At 51.7% G+C, this 16,145-nt stretch overlaps 1 protein-coding gene across 1 annotated transcript in view; it reads left to right on the top strand.

Annotated features, from left to right (window-relative positions):
- LOC144123029 (glycogenin-1-like) overlaps positions 1 to 16,145 on the top strand; it is a 99,926-nt gene that overhangs the window by 33,364 nt on the left and 50,417 nt on the right. The window contains exon 3 of the mRNA XM_077655954.1: positions 15,508 to 15,633. Coding sequence (XP_077512080.1) covers positions 15,508 to 15,633 — 126 coding nt within the window. The remainder of the gene's footprint in view (positions 1 to 15,507; positions 15,634 to 16,145) is intronic.

Below are 16,145 nucleotides of genomic sequence, written 5' to 3'. Positions count from 1 at the left end.
GTGTCTATTTCTTCTCCTATGGTTACATCGTCTCTTGACCTCGGTTCTTCCTTCTCTACACTGGTTCGCTCAGAGCACTGGGTCCCCCAAAAAAAGCTGTTGCCTGGCGACCTATCCTATCCCTACCCTCTCTCCAGTGGCACCACCGTAGTGAATGCCATCCTGTGCAGAAGGGTGGGAGCTGACCTCGTACACGTCCCTGCCAACTTCCATTAACCCCCATCCTAGAATTCGACTCATTATCCTAATTACACTTTTAGCCTCAACGACCCTCCTTTCCGTTTCACTAAACTGCCTCTTGACTTCGCGGACTGTACTTATGATCACATGCACCCTCTCAGAGGCCTCTCTAAGACTACTCATCACCACTTCTGTTTATTGAGGTTCTGGCTCCTACCATTCATCACATCGTTGAGACCAGCATGGATAACGACAAGGTGTTTGTTATCCTAGTTTTCCCCTACCATCTCTTGGGCTTTGGCCATTGCATCTACCATGCACTTTCCTGACTCGGCCTCCACATGCACCCGCCTGTCCGTCTTCACTGTCGTCAAAACGCCCTCTTCAACCCCCGCTGCGTTCGAGTAACCGACTACCAGAACCCTGCTGCGCTCTAACCGTTTGCTTCCTGACTGCGACTGTTGCCCTCCGGATCGCGCTTGTCTCTACGGCCGCCGCACGCTACTTCCGCGCGTCACCCTGCCCGTTTTTAGCTTTTTGTGCAGGCAGGGGCTTATTATTATAATTCATTCTTTTTAGGCTGCCCATACCTATCAAATGTCTTCCCCACTCAAAACCTGGTGCGCTACAGCGCCGCAGGATCGACGAGCCTTCTTTAGGTTTACCAGGCTGTCCTCGTCCACCACCTGACACTGCTCCGAACAGGGGTGACCGGACGGCCGTGACTTGAGCGCTTCTACCTGCTCTTCTACCTGGGCCCGCTTTTCCCGCTCTTGTTTCAGCTCGCCCACAATTCGCTCCAACAGGTCGGCATTAGCCTCCTCCCTCTTAAGCGACTCGGCGACCTGAGTTTCTAGGTTAATCAGTTCCTCTCGTTCCACCTTCAGGTTCCATTTGAGTTCCTTAATCCTAGCTACCCATTCGCCTTCCAACGTCCGAACGGCCTCCTCAAAACGATTACCTAACCTGCACTCGAAGCTAGCCCCCTCGGCCTCTGCTAACCTCCCGAATTCGGTCTCGTCTAAATAACACCAACGCTCGCACTCCTGGCACTGCACTAGCTCCCCGTCTACCCTGGCTTTCCTAGCTTGCCGACCCGTTGTCCAGCCGACTGCGTAATGTAAAATCCCGCCAAAATGATTACACAAAGCCCTACGGCACATACACCTCCGCTAGCCTTCCTACCCCTTAAACGGTTTAAACCTACCGCCCCTACAGCAAGTATAAAAGTAAATACCAAAAAAGTACTTAGCTTCGGATGAAGTGGCTGGAGCTCCGAAAAAAGCGTCCTCCTCCGAATGTGTCAGGAGCCAAAAGCTGACACTCTGCCAGCGCCACTTGGTGGCCGAACCTTATCTCCTAGCGCGTGGACGAGCGCCTTCTTTGTCTCAAATGAGCGCGGCTGTTCGGCGATCCTCGTCACAGTAAATGGCTGAGCTTCTCGCTTCCTCCTACGTTTGTCAGTGATATTTGGTGGAGCCGTGCTGGGTACCATCTCATGTACGCTTACCCCGACGATATACTTGATGCTGCTCCCCGACGCGCGGACGCCACACTCGTTCACAAAGCGAGTCGCCGCTTGTGAGGCCTGCAACCCGAGTTTGAGCGACTGTCAACGCCGGTGCGAGCTTTGAAGGCCACCACGGTCAGCTATATAGACAGGTCAGTACTCCGGCAATGCCCCGTGTTGCAAATGGGTCGCAAGCCCCAAGGGTAGCGTTGGCCTGGCGGCCTGGGGCAAAGCTGGAAACATCCGAAGGTCCCGGCAAAGGATGAGTCGACTGGCAACAGAACAACTTGTTTATTCTGGCATCGCAAAAGAGCAGCCGGTCAGGGCGACCACGTTACTCGAAGGAAGAAATCGAAGTCTCCCTTTGGCGTCCGGGGCAGCGGCTTTTATACCCTCGGAGTCGAGGGCAAGAAGGAACGGCTTGGGATGAGTCGCACGAGACGGCGACGCACGGACATGTTGAGACGTGAAATGACGCGTCCGCCGGGCCGGCGCCGGTCAGACCTCCTCGCCTCCCAGTTGGGGAGCTCCTCTCCCCGGCTGCCGCGCTTTGACAAGCGTGGGCACCAACATGCACACACACACACGCACGCACACACGACGACACGTGGCATTGAAACCTGCCTGGACGCACTTGGCGGGAGGCGTTACGGCAGCACTGAACGGGCCCAAAATGACCGCCACTTTGAACGAAGCCCCGGCGTCCGTTGCATCCGCGCCGGATATACCGCGCGTCGTAGGCGAAACGTAACAGACCACCCCGCCGGGAGAAGGAGATCCCGATGGTCAGGGGACTGCATCCGTTGTCCGGAGGGATGTCGCTCGATGATGCTCGTAATCGAAACCGGTCGTCCCTCGACGTTGCTTGAGCGCAGCGCACAGAGAAGGCCTCGTTCTCAGGTTCAGGATCACACAGGACACTGCAGAGTGACTTCGGGAGAGTTGCCATTTTTGTGCTCGTTCTCAGCAAGCGTTAGAACTACGCCGAAACGCAACCGCTCAGTCAGCAAGCACGAGACAACCCTCACTAAGCTCTGCCAGGCTCTTTCCCCTTTTATACTACTGCCTAGTTCCTTACAGTAGTCAAGCAGCACTCAGAACGTGTCCACAAATTGGAAAATTGCACTAGAAAGCACATAATCACTTTGAAACACTAAACAAAAGCAATATGTTAAAAATCCTGCCTCAGGAAGAAAACATCAGTAACAAACAACTTTGAGGCGGATTCCTACGTTAGGGGCTTCGACTTAAGCCATCGGCGTTACCGTTGAGACTCCCCTTTTTGTAACGCACCTCAAAGGAATATTGTTGCAAAGCGAGGCTCCAGCGCAGGAGGCGGCCATTTTTGGGAGAGATGGCCTGCAGCCATTGGAGAGGGCAGTGATCCGTCTCAATGATAAACCTCGAGCCGGCTAGGTAGCATGACAATTTCTGAACGGCCCACACGAGACACGCACACTCTTTCTCGGTGGCGCTGTACGCCTGCTCACGACAGGTCAGCTTACGACTAGCATAAAGGACGGGGTGTTCCACTTCTACATTTTCCCGTTGGCACAGTACAACGCCCATGCCTCGCTCACTAGCATCGCACTGAACAACGAACCCTTTTGTGTAGTCTGGCGATCGTAGCACAGGCTGGCTTGTTAGGGCGCTCTTTAAGGCGCTAAAAGCTCTTTCCTTTGTCTCGCTCCAGACGACTGTTTGGGGCTCTGTTTTTCTTAGAGCATCCGTCAGGGGAGCCGCGATATCGGAGTACCTGGGGATGTACCTCTGATAGTAGCCGGCGACACCTAAGAACGACCGAATATCGGTCTTCGTGCGCGGTTGCGGGAAGTCTCGCACAGCGGCCACCTTTATTTCAGAGGGGCGGCGACGACCCTGTCCAATCACGTGACCGAGGTAGACAACCTCGGCCTGTGCTAATTGGCACTTGGGAGCCTTGACTGTCAAGCCCGCTTCGCGCAGGCGGGTTAGCACTGCCCGCAAGTGTGCGATATGCTCAGACCAGGATGCGGAGAATATCGCTACGTCGTCTAAATACGGTAAAGCGAATTCTTCCTGTCCCCGCAACACTTTGTCCATGAGGCTTGAAAAGCAGTATGGCGCGTTCTTCAAACCAAAACTCAAAACTTTAGGACGGAATGTTCCCATTGGTGAAATGAACGCCGCATACCTACTAGCCTCTTCTGTAAGTGGAACCTGCCAATAACCCCTGACAAGATCTAGGGTGGAAATAAACTGAGCGCTACTAACTTTCTCAAGGCGCTCCTCGATGTTAGGGATCGGATAAATTTGATCCTTAGTGATGGAATTAAGCCTGCGGTAGTCGACGCAAGGACGAGGTTCCTTGCCCGGTACCTCAACCAAAATCAAAGGGGAGGTATAATCACTCTCACCTACCTCAATAACACCGAGCTGTAGCATTTTCTTTACCTCAGCCTCCATAATATCGCGCTGGCGGGGTGACACCCGGTACGCCTTGGATCGTACTGGCTCTGGGGAGGTAAGTTCTATATCATGAGTAAGGACAGAAGTCCTACCAGGCCTCTCAGAGAACTGACCTTGAAACTCTTGTAAGAGTGGTGTAGTTCGGTTTTCTGCTCAGGCGACAACGGTGCTTTACTGAGTAAGTCACTAATGGACCTGATCGGTGTCTTCCTGTTCGTCACTGAGCTTAGTCCCGGAAGCTCGACCGGAAGTTCTTCTAACTTTCCCGTGTCGGGCATTTCCTCTCCAGTACCTGTGCCTTCAACGCTACAGGCTCAATTTTATTCAGTTCGGACGTGCTCTGAATATCAGCTTGCTGCGCCTCCGACCCTTTCTCAATGTTCGACAACGTCGGCCCCGCAACTACCGCCTTTGCAGCGAGCTCCCGAACACTCGATCTGGTTAAGGCCTGAACGCTAGCCTCACCAAACAAAAGCCCTTCTCGCGCAGGAGGTGATCGGACCTGTTCGAAAATAGGTACGGGTACTGGGGGGGGGGGCAGCATAGATGACACTACGGCCTCCGTCTCAAGTGCTCCGAAAGGTCCTTCAATAAGCACTTTTGCTACGGGCAGACACACGCTATGAGCTTCCACGGCTTGCTTGATCCATGCGCACTCGCCCGTGAACATATCGGGTTCTACTTAAGAGGGGTGAACTACATTGTAGCTGCGGATCACGAAGCACTCGGCACTCTTTCCCGTTCACGAGGAAGTCTCGCATGTAAGGCTCGAGAAGCTTCATGTTCTCGTCAGTGCTACATAATGACAAACACACGACTTCTCTTTTTGTTTCTGGACACTGCGCCGAAAAGTGACCCGGCTTCTGGCACGTATAACACACGCGCGCTTGCCTCGTCTCGAACCGCTTTCTGCGTTCGGCTTCGGCTGCCGCGTCTCCTTACGTTCGGTCGGACTGCTTTCACTCGCATTCGTACTACGTGTGTCCCCCCTTGCTCTCATGGGTGTGAACTTCGGCCACTCAGACTTGGAGCCAAATTCACCCTTTTGACCGTCCTTAGCTCCGCGAGCCCGACGCGTCACAAACTCCTCGGCTAGCTCGGCGGCTTTAGCCACTGTACTAACGTCTGGCCTATCCAAGACCCAGTACCGCACGTTCTCAGGTAACCGACTATAAAACTGTTCCAGCCCGAAACACTGCAGTATTTTCTCGTGGTCACCAAACGCTTTCTCTTCTTTGAGCCACTCCTGCATGTTTGACATAAGCCTGTAGGCAAACTCTGTATATGACTCACTTCTGCCTTTTTCATTTTCCCGAAACTTCCGACGGAACGCCTCCGCTGACAGCCTTGTACTTTTTTAGCAGACTCGATTTCACTTGGTCGAAATCCTCTGCCTCCTCTCTCTTCAAGCGAGCGACTACGTCGGCCGCCTCGCCGGGTAACAAAGTGAGCAAGCGCTGTGGCCACGTTTCCCGAGAGAACCCCTGTTTCTCGCACGTTCGCTCAAAGTTAACCAGGAACAAACCAATGTCCTCTCCAAGCTTAAACGGCCGCATCAGGTCAGTCATTTTGAACGATACCCGCTCTCCTGCACCGTGTGCCTGACTTCCATTACGAGCGCGTTCCATCTCTACCTCGAGACGCTTCATTTCCAAAGCGTGTTGACGGTCGCGCTCTTCTTTCTCTTTTTGTTCTTTACGTTCGCGCTCGTCTTTCTCTTTTTGCTCTTTACGTTCGCGCTCGTCTTTCTCTTTTGCTCTTTACGTTCGCGCTCCTCTTTTGCTCTTTACGTTCGCGCTCGTCTTTCTCTTTTTGCTCTTTACGTTCGCGCTCCTCTTTTTGCTCCCTCTCCTCAATGGTCTCAAGGCATTCCGACAGCTCGTCATCCTCAGCCTCCAACTCAAGAATAGCCCTTAGCAGTTCTGGTTTTCTGAGTTTGTCTGAGACATCCAGACCCAACTCTCTTGCAAGCTCCAGCAATTTCGGTTTGCGCAACGACTTCAAATCCATGGCTTCTCCGAATGCTGCTTTCTCTACTGCCTACTATTGTCTTGCCGCAAACTAACCCGGCAGGAACGACAACACAATTACCAGCTCTGTTTCTGACACTAACAAAAGCCTGGCAAAACTCAGAAGAAGAAAGTCGCGCACTCACCAAACCTCGCAGCCAAGAATTCAGCGCAGTCGTTCCGCTGCAGGCAACCAGTCATCACACAGGGCTCGTTGCACTGCTCCCGGATGGTCGTTGTGCTGCTCAGCATACAGTTGACCGCATATCTTCGCTGCTGGCCTCCGTTGTCGCGATCTCACCGCTGGCAACCAGTTGTTGCAAATGGGTTGCAAGCCCCAAGGGTAGCGTTGGCCTGGCGGCCTGGGGCACAGCTGGAAACATCCGAAGGTCCCGGCAAAGGATGAGTCGACTGGCAACAGAACAACTTGTTTATTCTGGCATCGCAAAAGAGCAGCCGGTCAGGGCGACCACGTTACTCGAAGGAAGAAATCGAAGTCTCCCTTTGGCGTCCGGGGCAGCGGCTTTTATACCCTCGGAGTCGAGGGCAAGAAGGAACGGCTTAGGATGAGTCGCACGAGACGGCGACGCACGGACATGTTGAGACGTGAAGTGACGCGTCCGCCGGGCCGGCGCCGGTCAGACCTCCTCGCCTCCCAGTTGGGGAGCTCCTCTCCCCGGCTGCCGCACTTTGACAAGCGTGGGCACCAACATGCACACACACACACGCACGCACACACGACGACACGTGGCATTGAAACCTGCCTGGACGTGCTTGGCGAGAGGCGTTACGGCAGCACTGAACGGGCCCAAAATGACCGCCACTTTGAACGAAGCCCCGGCGTCCGTTGCATCCGCGCCGGCTATACCGCGCGTCGTAGGCGAAACGTAACACCCGCCGTTCGTCCCTCTCCCACCTCGGTCGCCGCCATCCTTGCACGGCGAAAGGTTCGAGGATGTAGAAGATTGGCTGGCCAGTTTTGACCATGTGGCCGCATTCACCCAATGAGGACGATGAGCGGAAGCTGATGAATGTGTATTTCGCACTGCAAGACTCGGCGAAAACGTGGTTTGAGAACTACGAGGCGTCCTTCTCCAAGTGGGCAGCTTTCCGCAGTGAGTTGCTTGCCACATTCAGTTCGAGCGAGCGAAAAGAAAATGCTGAAATTGCCTTTCGGTCCAGGTCACAGCAGTCCAACAAGAGCGAGGCCATGTTTATAGAGGACATGACACGTCTCTTGAATAGGGCCGACCCTGCCATGCCCGAAGTTACAAAGGTACGGCATGCGGTGAAGGAGCAGCTATTTGCTGGCCTCATTCGCGATCCTCCGATAACCGTCGCCGCCTTCGCCAAGGAAGCTACGAGCGTGGAAGGTTCCTTGCAGGGATGAAGTGCCCAGTATGGCCTACAGGCAAATGTGGCAGCCACTCACTACCGCGCGTCCATTCCAGCCCCCTGGGACGAGGCTCTGCGAGAGCTTGTATGGAGCATTGTCCGCGAAGAACTGCGACACCTCCACTTGGATGCTTCGACGGCAAGCTTAGGTTTTACAGGAGACTTCGTCCGTGACGAAATCCGGCGAGCAGTACAGCCACCACCAGCACCACTTCCGGGGACGCACGTCATGCCTTACAGCGATGCCCTACGCCGACCTGCCCCCGCACAGCAGGCGTTCCGCCCCGTTGGCGAATCATCCCCCCCCCCCCCTCCTGTTACATGCGGCCCGTCGAGTAGCAACAGCAGGACCTGCAATGCGCACGTGTGGCGCACGTCCAACAACCGGCCGCTCTGCTACCACTGCGGGGAGCCCGGCCATATTCTGCGAAATTGTACGTATCGGAATTTGAGAGAATTCCCACCGGACGCGCCTCGACCCCGCTATAGTGAAATACCGCAGGACATTGAGGAATACCTGGCCGCTAAGGTGCTGCCCCTGACCTCGCAGCAGCTCCAATCGCGATCACCATACCCGAGGCGCTTTGCTTCGGCCAGTCGGCCCTCATCCTCTGGTCAGTTCAGAGGCACGTCCCCTCGGCCGCCCCTACTGCACAGAGACAACAGCCTCTACCCGACGATTGGACGCGACGGCCCGAGTGGCGACGACCCGATCCGACGACCTCGCCGACGTGCTGCGAACGACTGGTTGCCGCTGAAATTTTAGTAACCGCCGACAGGTAACTGTGATGTGACCGCAGCGGCGATACCGGCGCTGATTTTTCTGTGATGAGGAGTCAGCTAGCCACAACTCTCCGTAAGGTTCTCCCGTGATCCGCACCACCCATGGCCACGTAGTGAGGCCGATGGGCGCCTGCACCTGCCACATGCAGATCCGTGGTCTTACTTTCACCGGTACCTTTGCCGTATTACGTGGCTGCTCAAAAGATCCGATTCTCGACATGTATTTCCTTCAAGAGCATAGAGCGATCATCGACCTTGGGGAGCTTATGTAATCTTTTTCCGCCCAGCGAGCTGTTGACACCGACACAGAGCCCCGCAGAGTAACGTTGCCCGTATATGACGACCACATAACGATCCCTCCGCGAGCCAGCATGTTTGTCAGAGTCGTGTGTAGTGACATCACCGGCACTCTTGGCATCGCTGAAGCGAACATGTCGCTGCTACTCGCTCGGCAAGTTTGTGTAGCTAGAGGCCCCGCAGGCCTTGCCAACGGTCGCACCGACATCTTAGTGACAAAATTTATCAGTGAACTGCAACTTTGACGAAGACAGCAGTGGTCGCTGATTTTGACGAGCTTGGAGAGTTTACCAGCCGGTGCTCTCTGTCTACGACATCAGACCTCGATGAGGCGACGGCTACGGCCATTCCGACCGAAGTGTACCCGCACTTCTTGGTCAGTCAGAAACGCTGCGTGGAAAGCCTCATATATTCCTTCCGCAACTGTTTTCCATTAACTTCCATTGTCTGACAGACTACGCTCACCAACCATCGAATTATAATTGCTGATGGCCAAAGACCACCATGTCCGCGCCTTTACTGGGTGTCTTCTAAAGAACGTGATGCCATCCTCCGCCAAGTTACAGAAATGCTCTCGGACGACTTCATACAACCGTCCACGAGCCCCTGGGCATCGTGTGTTTTCCTCGTCAAGAAGAAAGATGGCACTCTAAGGTTCTGTGTGGATTACAGCCGCCTCAATAACGTGACGAAAAATGATGTGTACCTCCTGCCACGCATTGATGACTTCGTAGACCGCCTTAGCCATGCCACATACTTTGCGCCCCTTGACCTCCGCAGTGGGCATTGGCAAATAGAGGTCTACGAACGCGACCGAGAGAAGACTGCCTTTATTACTCCTGACGGTTTATACGAGTTTAAGGTACTCCTTTTTGGCCTGTGGTCGGCCCCTGCCACATTCCAATGAATGGTGGACAACATGCTGTCTGGCCTGAAGTGGCAATCGTGCCTCGTATATCTCGACGGTGTCGTGATTTTCTCCGACATGTTCAATGAGCACCTGAAACGTTTGCATGCTGTTTTCGAAGCCATACGTTCCACCAGTCCTTCTCTTAAGCCAGAAAAATTTCACTGCGTTTAATGATCTCAAGTTTCTTGGTCACATGGTCAGCGCTCGAGGAGTTAGCCCAAAACCCACAAAGACGGCAGCCGTAGCTGCCATCCCCAATCCAACCGATAAACGGTGCCTGCGTCGTTTCCTGGGCCTCTGCGCGTACTATCTCCGGTTTGATCACAATTTCTCAAAGCTAGCTGGGCCTCTTACCCGCCGGGCGAAAGACGCTGAGTTCTTCTTCTGGGGCGAGGACCAGGAAAGAGCCTTCACGGAACTCAAGTCGCGTCTCCAAAGTACCTGTACTTGGCCACTTCGACGAGGAGGCCGACACGGAACTGCAGACTGATGTCAGTAACGTTGGTCTTGTTGCGGTACTTGTGTTAGCGGCAGGACGGTTGACACTAACATCGCGCCGCGATCATCTTCTCTGAGGTTGCGCCAGGAGTTCAGTCTACCACAGGCAATAAAACACATTTAAAACTTTTTCTGGGGCATTTAATCCGATTTAAGATGCATGTTATGCGATTTAATATATATGACTTTTAATATATAAGAATTATTGAGCAAAGTGCTGCACTCGCTATCGGTACCAGCGTTTTGAACGAGTCGCACCTGCTCGCACTTCCGTCTGAAACATGCGTAACTTCCGGCGGGGAGGGGGGGGGGGGTAATGGCGCCCGTCTTTCCAGTTTCGGTATTGAAGACTGATTTTTGCGTGTCGTTGTCGCCTTAACTGCTTGAAACTGGAGCGCAATGTTTAGCGGGTAACATAATCCGGGGGTGTACTGTGAAAAACCTTTTTATGATTAGCAAAATTTCGGTCAAGTAGGCGGTTAACGTTACACCTACCATTTTTCTTTCCATGGCTCGCTGCGTAGTCCTTAACTTAAGCTGAACCCTTTTCGTTAGCCTACACGTTTCTGCCCCGTAGGTGAGTACCGGTAAGATACAGCTGCTGTGCACTTTTCTCTGGAGGGATATTGGTAAACTGCCATTAATGATCTGAGAGAACCTGCCATATGCGCTCCACCCCATTCTTATCCTTCTAGATATTTCCCTCTTATGATCCGGATCAGTGGTCACCACCTGCAGAAAGTAGACGTATTCCCTCAACATTTTCAGCACCCCGCTACCAGTTGTAAAGTGCTGTTCCGTTCCGACATTGTTGAACTTTGATTTGGTTTTCTGCATGTTAATTTTTAGATCCACCGTGGTGCTCTGTTTAAATCATTGGACAAGATTGCAGTTCATCTGCTGAGTATCTCAGCAAGGCAATGTCATCAGCGAATCAGAGATTATATAGGTATTCTCTATTTAACTCTTGTTCGCAACTGTTCCTCAGACCTCAGAATACCTCCTGTAAACAGGCGGGGATTAGCATTGGCGAGATTGTGTCTCCTTGCCTGACGCCCTTCCTTATTTGAATTTTATTGCTGTCTTTGTGGAGGACTATGGTAGTGGTGCAGTTGCTATATATATCTTCCAGTATTTTTACATAAGGCTCTCCTACACCCTGATTCCGCAATGCCTGTATGACTGCTGAGGTTACCACTGAGTCGAATGCTTTCTCGTATCAATGAAGGCTATATATAGAAGCTGGTTATATTCTGCGCATTAATCTATCATATAGTGTGAATGTGATCTACGGTGGAATATCCTTTACAAAAGCTTGCCTGATCATTTGGTTGTTGCCATTACTCTATTAGCGATTACCTTAGCAAATACCTTGTAGGCAACGCACAGTAAGCTGTTCGGTCTGTAATTTTTCAAGCCCTTGACGTGTCCTGTCTTGCGCATTAAGGTAATGTAAACGTTCTTCCAAGGTTCTGGTACGGTCGAGGTCGTAAGGCATTGCGTATGAAGGGTTGCTAGTTTTTCTAGCACAATCTCCCTCCTGCCCTTCAAAAGATCTGATGTTACGTGATCTTCCCCAGCTGGTTTTCCCCTTTGCATGGCACCTAAGGCTTTCTTTACTTCCTCTTTCCTTACTGGCGGGATGACGCATTGCTGTGCTCTGCTGTCTCTCGTTAACGTTCTGATTACATTGGCTACTGTATAGATCTGTGTAGAACTCTTCGGCTACTTCAACTATCTTATCCACATTGCTAATGGCTTTGCCCTTTTTGTCTCTTAACGCATGCATCTGGTTTTTACCTAAGCCGAGTTTCCTGTTCACCGCTTTTAGGCTACCTCGGTTCTTTAGAGCATGCTCTATTCTCTCCATATTATACTTATGTCGGCTACCTTGCGCTTTTTTATTAACTTCGATAGCATGCTTCGGCGTTTCTTAATCAGATCTTTCGTCTCCTGAGATAGCTTGCCTGTGTCCTTTCTAACCGTCCTACCGCCTGTACATAACGCGCCCGCCGTAATGATAGCTGTCAGATTATCGTTCACTGTATGGGCATTACGATCGTCTTCCGCAGTTAAAGCTGAATATCTGTTCTGCAGCGATATCCTGAATTCCGCTATTTTCCCTTCTGCCGCTAACTCGTTAATGGACTTCCTCTTCACTACCTTCTTCTGTTCCCTCTTCGTCTAAGGTAATTCGAGACCTTAAAATTCTGTGGTCGCTACACCGCACCTTTCCGAGGACGTCCACATCCCGAACGATGCCAGGTTGAGCGCATAGTATGCGCATAGCGCGTAGTTAATCACATATAGTGGTGGTTTTCAGCAAAGAATACGACGTGTGTGACGTCACTGGAGTGGCACGCGACGATTGCGTTAATTTGAATTTAGTTTGTATTTCTGCTTCGCGTACACGCTGGGGAATGGACCCCAATGGAGGGATGCAAGTAACGAACTTGAAAACACCGAGTGTATTGCGAATTTTCTCAAGTGCTACGGGTGTCCCAAAGAAAAGCAGTTTAAAACCACCGAAGGATGAGAATAACGCCGTTGAAGCGCTGTCGGTACGTCACTCAGTTGGAGAGGTTTTCCGTACTTATTTATACACATTGGGGGCCTTGCGCACGTCACCTGCCGCAAATTGTTTTCGCGGCGGGGTAGACACTACAAGCGAGAGTCGTTTGCTCGAGGCGCGTGTGGAAGCCGTCTAGAGCCCGTAGCTCCCACTGGGCTGCGACTGCAGCTTGCTACGATGTCAGGCAGTGCCAACGTACGGCATGCTATACACGCACCCGAGCCCCTGCAGGACCGGTTTCGTTGGAATCCTTAAGCATACCATGAACCGTGTTACGGTTGCCGGAGTGCAAGGGGCCCTTGCTCTGTTGGTGCGCTTTCATCTTTCTCAGCACAAGTAGAGTCTCTGCGGAACAGACTCCTCATGGTGGCCAGATTTTCTTTTTTGCTCGTGCCGATCGCACATTTATTGGCCAAACATGGTCACGTGTCTCCAAAACACACAGGCTCCGCAGAAAGAGAAGCCGACACCTCCGCCCTCTACTGCTGCCACATGTTCTGTTGGTTCAGCTATTTTTCTCGTACACTACGGGCTTTCTTTTTGTCCGTGTGCATATTTTCGTGGAAAGTTGGTTTTTGTACAGCTTTTGTATCTTGAAGAAATTTTGGACTAAGTATTCTGTTTTCGCCGAAAAGAAAGTATTAGTGACTTGTATTTACACTCCGCCTATTTACACTCCAGGCGCGTTGTTTATAACTCATTGATGGATGGCTTGGTGCAGTCGGCGCATTAATAACAACGTATCTGTTGCGACAGCGTTTTTGTCAAAATACACGAGCATGAAAGCCTAAAATAAGCCGACTGAGCTAGCGCCCGCTCTAAACGCAGCGTTAATTAACCATTTCTCTCGTATGCAATAGGGGCGGCCATAACTTGGATGCTTTAAAGAACAAGATGGATGACCTTCGCAGAACTCAGCTCGCGTAGGGAGCGTATAGAGCATACCTCTCACCGTCCGCACTCAAGGAGATATGCTTTGCAGTGTCATAAAAAAAAATCGAGGAAGCGCAATGGAAGTAACGCCGACAGCATGCTCAACCGTGAAATGTATACACGATTTCCCCACATGTACGGACATGCTGCTTCAAATGTGCCCGCGAAATCACGTTACTGGGAGAGTGAGGTGAAAAAAGGAAACCCCGGAAAAGGGAAATCCTGTATTGTGAGTATTTTGTATATTTTTATTTCCGTACAGCGTACATTGCCGCCCTACCCTTATCTTTCTATCGGTCTCCTCTTTCTTTCCCTCTCCCTGTCCTTTTCTCACTCTAGCCGCAGCTCAGGTGCTTCAAGTTAGGATGGCAGATGTTGCGACTAGCAGCATCTTTTCCCTTTTTTGTAAATATATTTGTTCTCGTCACATTAATGATGAAGGTGCGATCTCCCGCTAGCGGCGACACGGAGCTCCGCAGCGGGATTCACTTCCAAGATTTGCTGCCATGTCGAAGGACGGGGACGTTGCAACGGCATCCGCCACCCATACGGCCATCATTTCGCACCCACGAGATCCTGGGGGTACAGACGCCGTCGATGTCAGATACTGCTAAATATGCAGGATTCGTGAGCAGACATAACAGGTGGGATCCCACTGTAGTGCTCACTAACATCATTCAAGGACAGATCCCATGTGTGGTTTGATGCCCACGGAGAATAACTTACGAGCTTGCATGCCTGAAAGTAGAAGCTTCGCGACTTGTTTGGGAAGCCATTTGGTCGCCAGCTGGCTGCGAAGAAAGCGCTCGCTGGCCACGCCCGAACTCCCATTCAGTCATTCATGTCTTATACATTCAGGACGATCTTTTTCTGTGCATCATAGTTAACGCCGATAGGTCCGAAACCGATAACGTTGGAGACGTCCTCTAAGGCATCGCCGACGATGCTTTCAACCTCTTCGTTTATAATGAATGAGCGATGGTTGACGCTATCATCAAGGAATGCCGTCGGTTCGAACAGGCGAATAGCAGCCTCATTACGGAGCACTTGACGCGGTTTCCACATACACGTTGTCGTACGAGGCCCCATCACCATCGTGCCCGGTGTCGCCACCTGACCATCTGACGCACCTGGTTCCATCGGGGACTCGAGACGATGGCACCAGCAGTCTTGCAACCGTCGCCCCCCGAGGCCGGAGGCACCCGAGGGACCGGATCTCCCTAAAAAACAATGCCTTGACGGGCCGGAGCACGCCTTTTATCCCCTTCGCCGGGGTTTCGCGGCCGTCAAGGGCACGAGCGTTTGGGTCCATGTGCTTCGAGAAGCCCGTCGAAACATACCCGAATGTCCGGGTGGCCCGCCCCAGTTTTTTGCGATTTAGGAGGCGGCTCGTGGCGGATGCGCTCAGCGATAATACTGTACTCTTGGCTGCGATTGTTGGCGCAGTTATCGAGAAAATCTCACCCGCGAGCTATCGGGGTGCAATGCTATATGGCATAACCGAATGCACGAATATTGGAGGCAAGCGATAACAGTTCGTAGACGTCTGCAGATGTTTTGATGCGGCAGGTAGGTACGACTGACACGTGCTAGCCCTTATAAAAATGATATATTGACTGTGTATAGAGTTCTTAGAGACTATGTTGCCTTCCTTCTGATAGATGTATCCGTTCGTCTTTTCACATTCTATACATTAGACAAAAGCCTACTATAAGTGTATGTTCACAAATCTATAGACTGTCTACAGACTGTCAGCATGATTTGTATCGCCTAAAAACCATTCTACGTAACTTGTCGGCATAAAGTCTATAGACTTTGGAGGCAAAAGTCTGTAGACTGTTTAGTGAAATATTTGTAAGGAAGGCTCGTGTGCAGATGAGTGGACGAAGGTCGTATCAGTGAGACGCGCGTGTCCCAGGAGTTGGGACGAGACTGCAGCTTTCTCCTCTTCTCTCCCAATGTGCGGCATCAGGTGATGAAGGCCGCGCGAGAGACGGCCAGCATGGACGGCGTCGACCGGGGCGTCCTCAACGCTGTGTTCGGCGAGCGCTGGCAGGCGGACCTGTCACTGCGACTGCCCTTCATCTACAACCTGCAGGCAAGGCTCTCTTCTCCGGTGGCCCTGAGTGATTCTATACGCGGCGCGTTGGAGTTTGCGCGCACTGATTTGTTTTTGTATCCTCAGAACCCAGGAGCACTACAGAGAGGAGTAGGCATATATAAAAATGCAATATAAACAGCAGCAACAAAAAGAGAAGCGAAGGAAAGTTCAAGTACATAGAAATAGGCGTAAAACACAGGAAAAAAAACGCGTAAAGAATGCGGCGGAGACACATTAAAAACTTTGTTCGGACAGTAAGTGGCAAAATTTACACAGTAAAAAGCTTATGCCCATTCAGCGAAATAGAGTGGCTCTACGAAATTGTGTTATCTCTTATAAAAGCGATGTCATAGAGAAGGCGATTCCAGCTGACACATGTTCTAGGTATGAATGAGTCATGAAAACATTTTGCATGACAAGATGGAATCGAAACTTTATGGCGGTGATCAGTTGATGCTGGTATATAAGATGGTCTTCTTAGGCGTTCAGGTAGCTGCTTTGGTAAATTT

This window comes from Amblyomma americanum, chromosome 3, assembly GCF_052857255.1.
Source record: "Amblyomma americanum isolate KBUSLIRL-KWMA chromosome 3, ASM5285725v1, whole genome shotgun sequence".
NCBI classification, from domain to species: Eukaryota; Metazoa; Arthropoda; class Arachnida; order Ixodida; family Ixodidae; genus Amblyomma; species Amblyomma americanum.
This window is presented reverse-complemented; position numbering and strand designations above follow the sequence as displayed.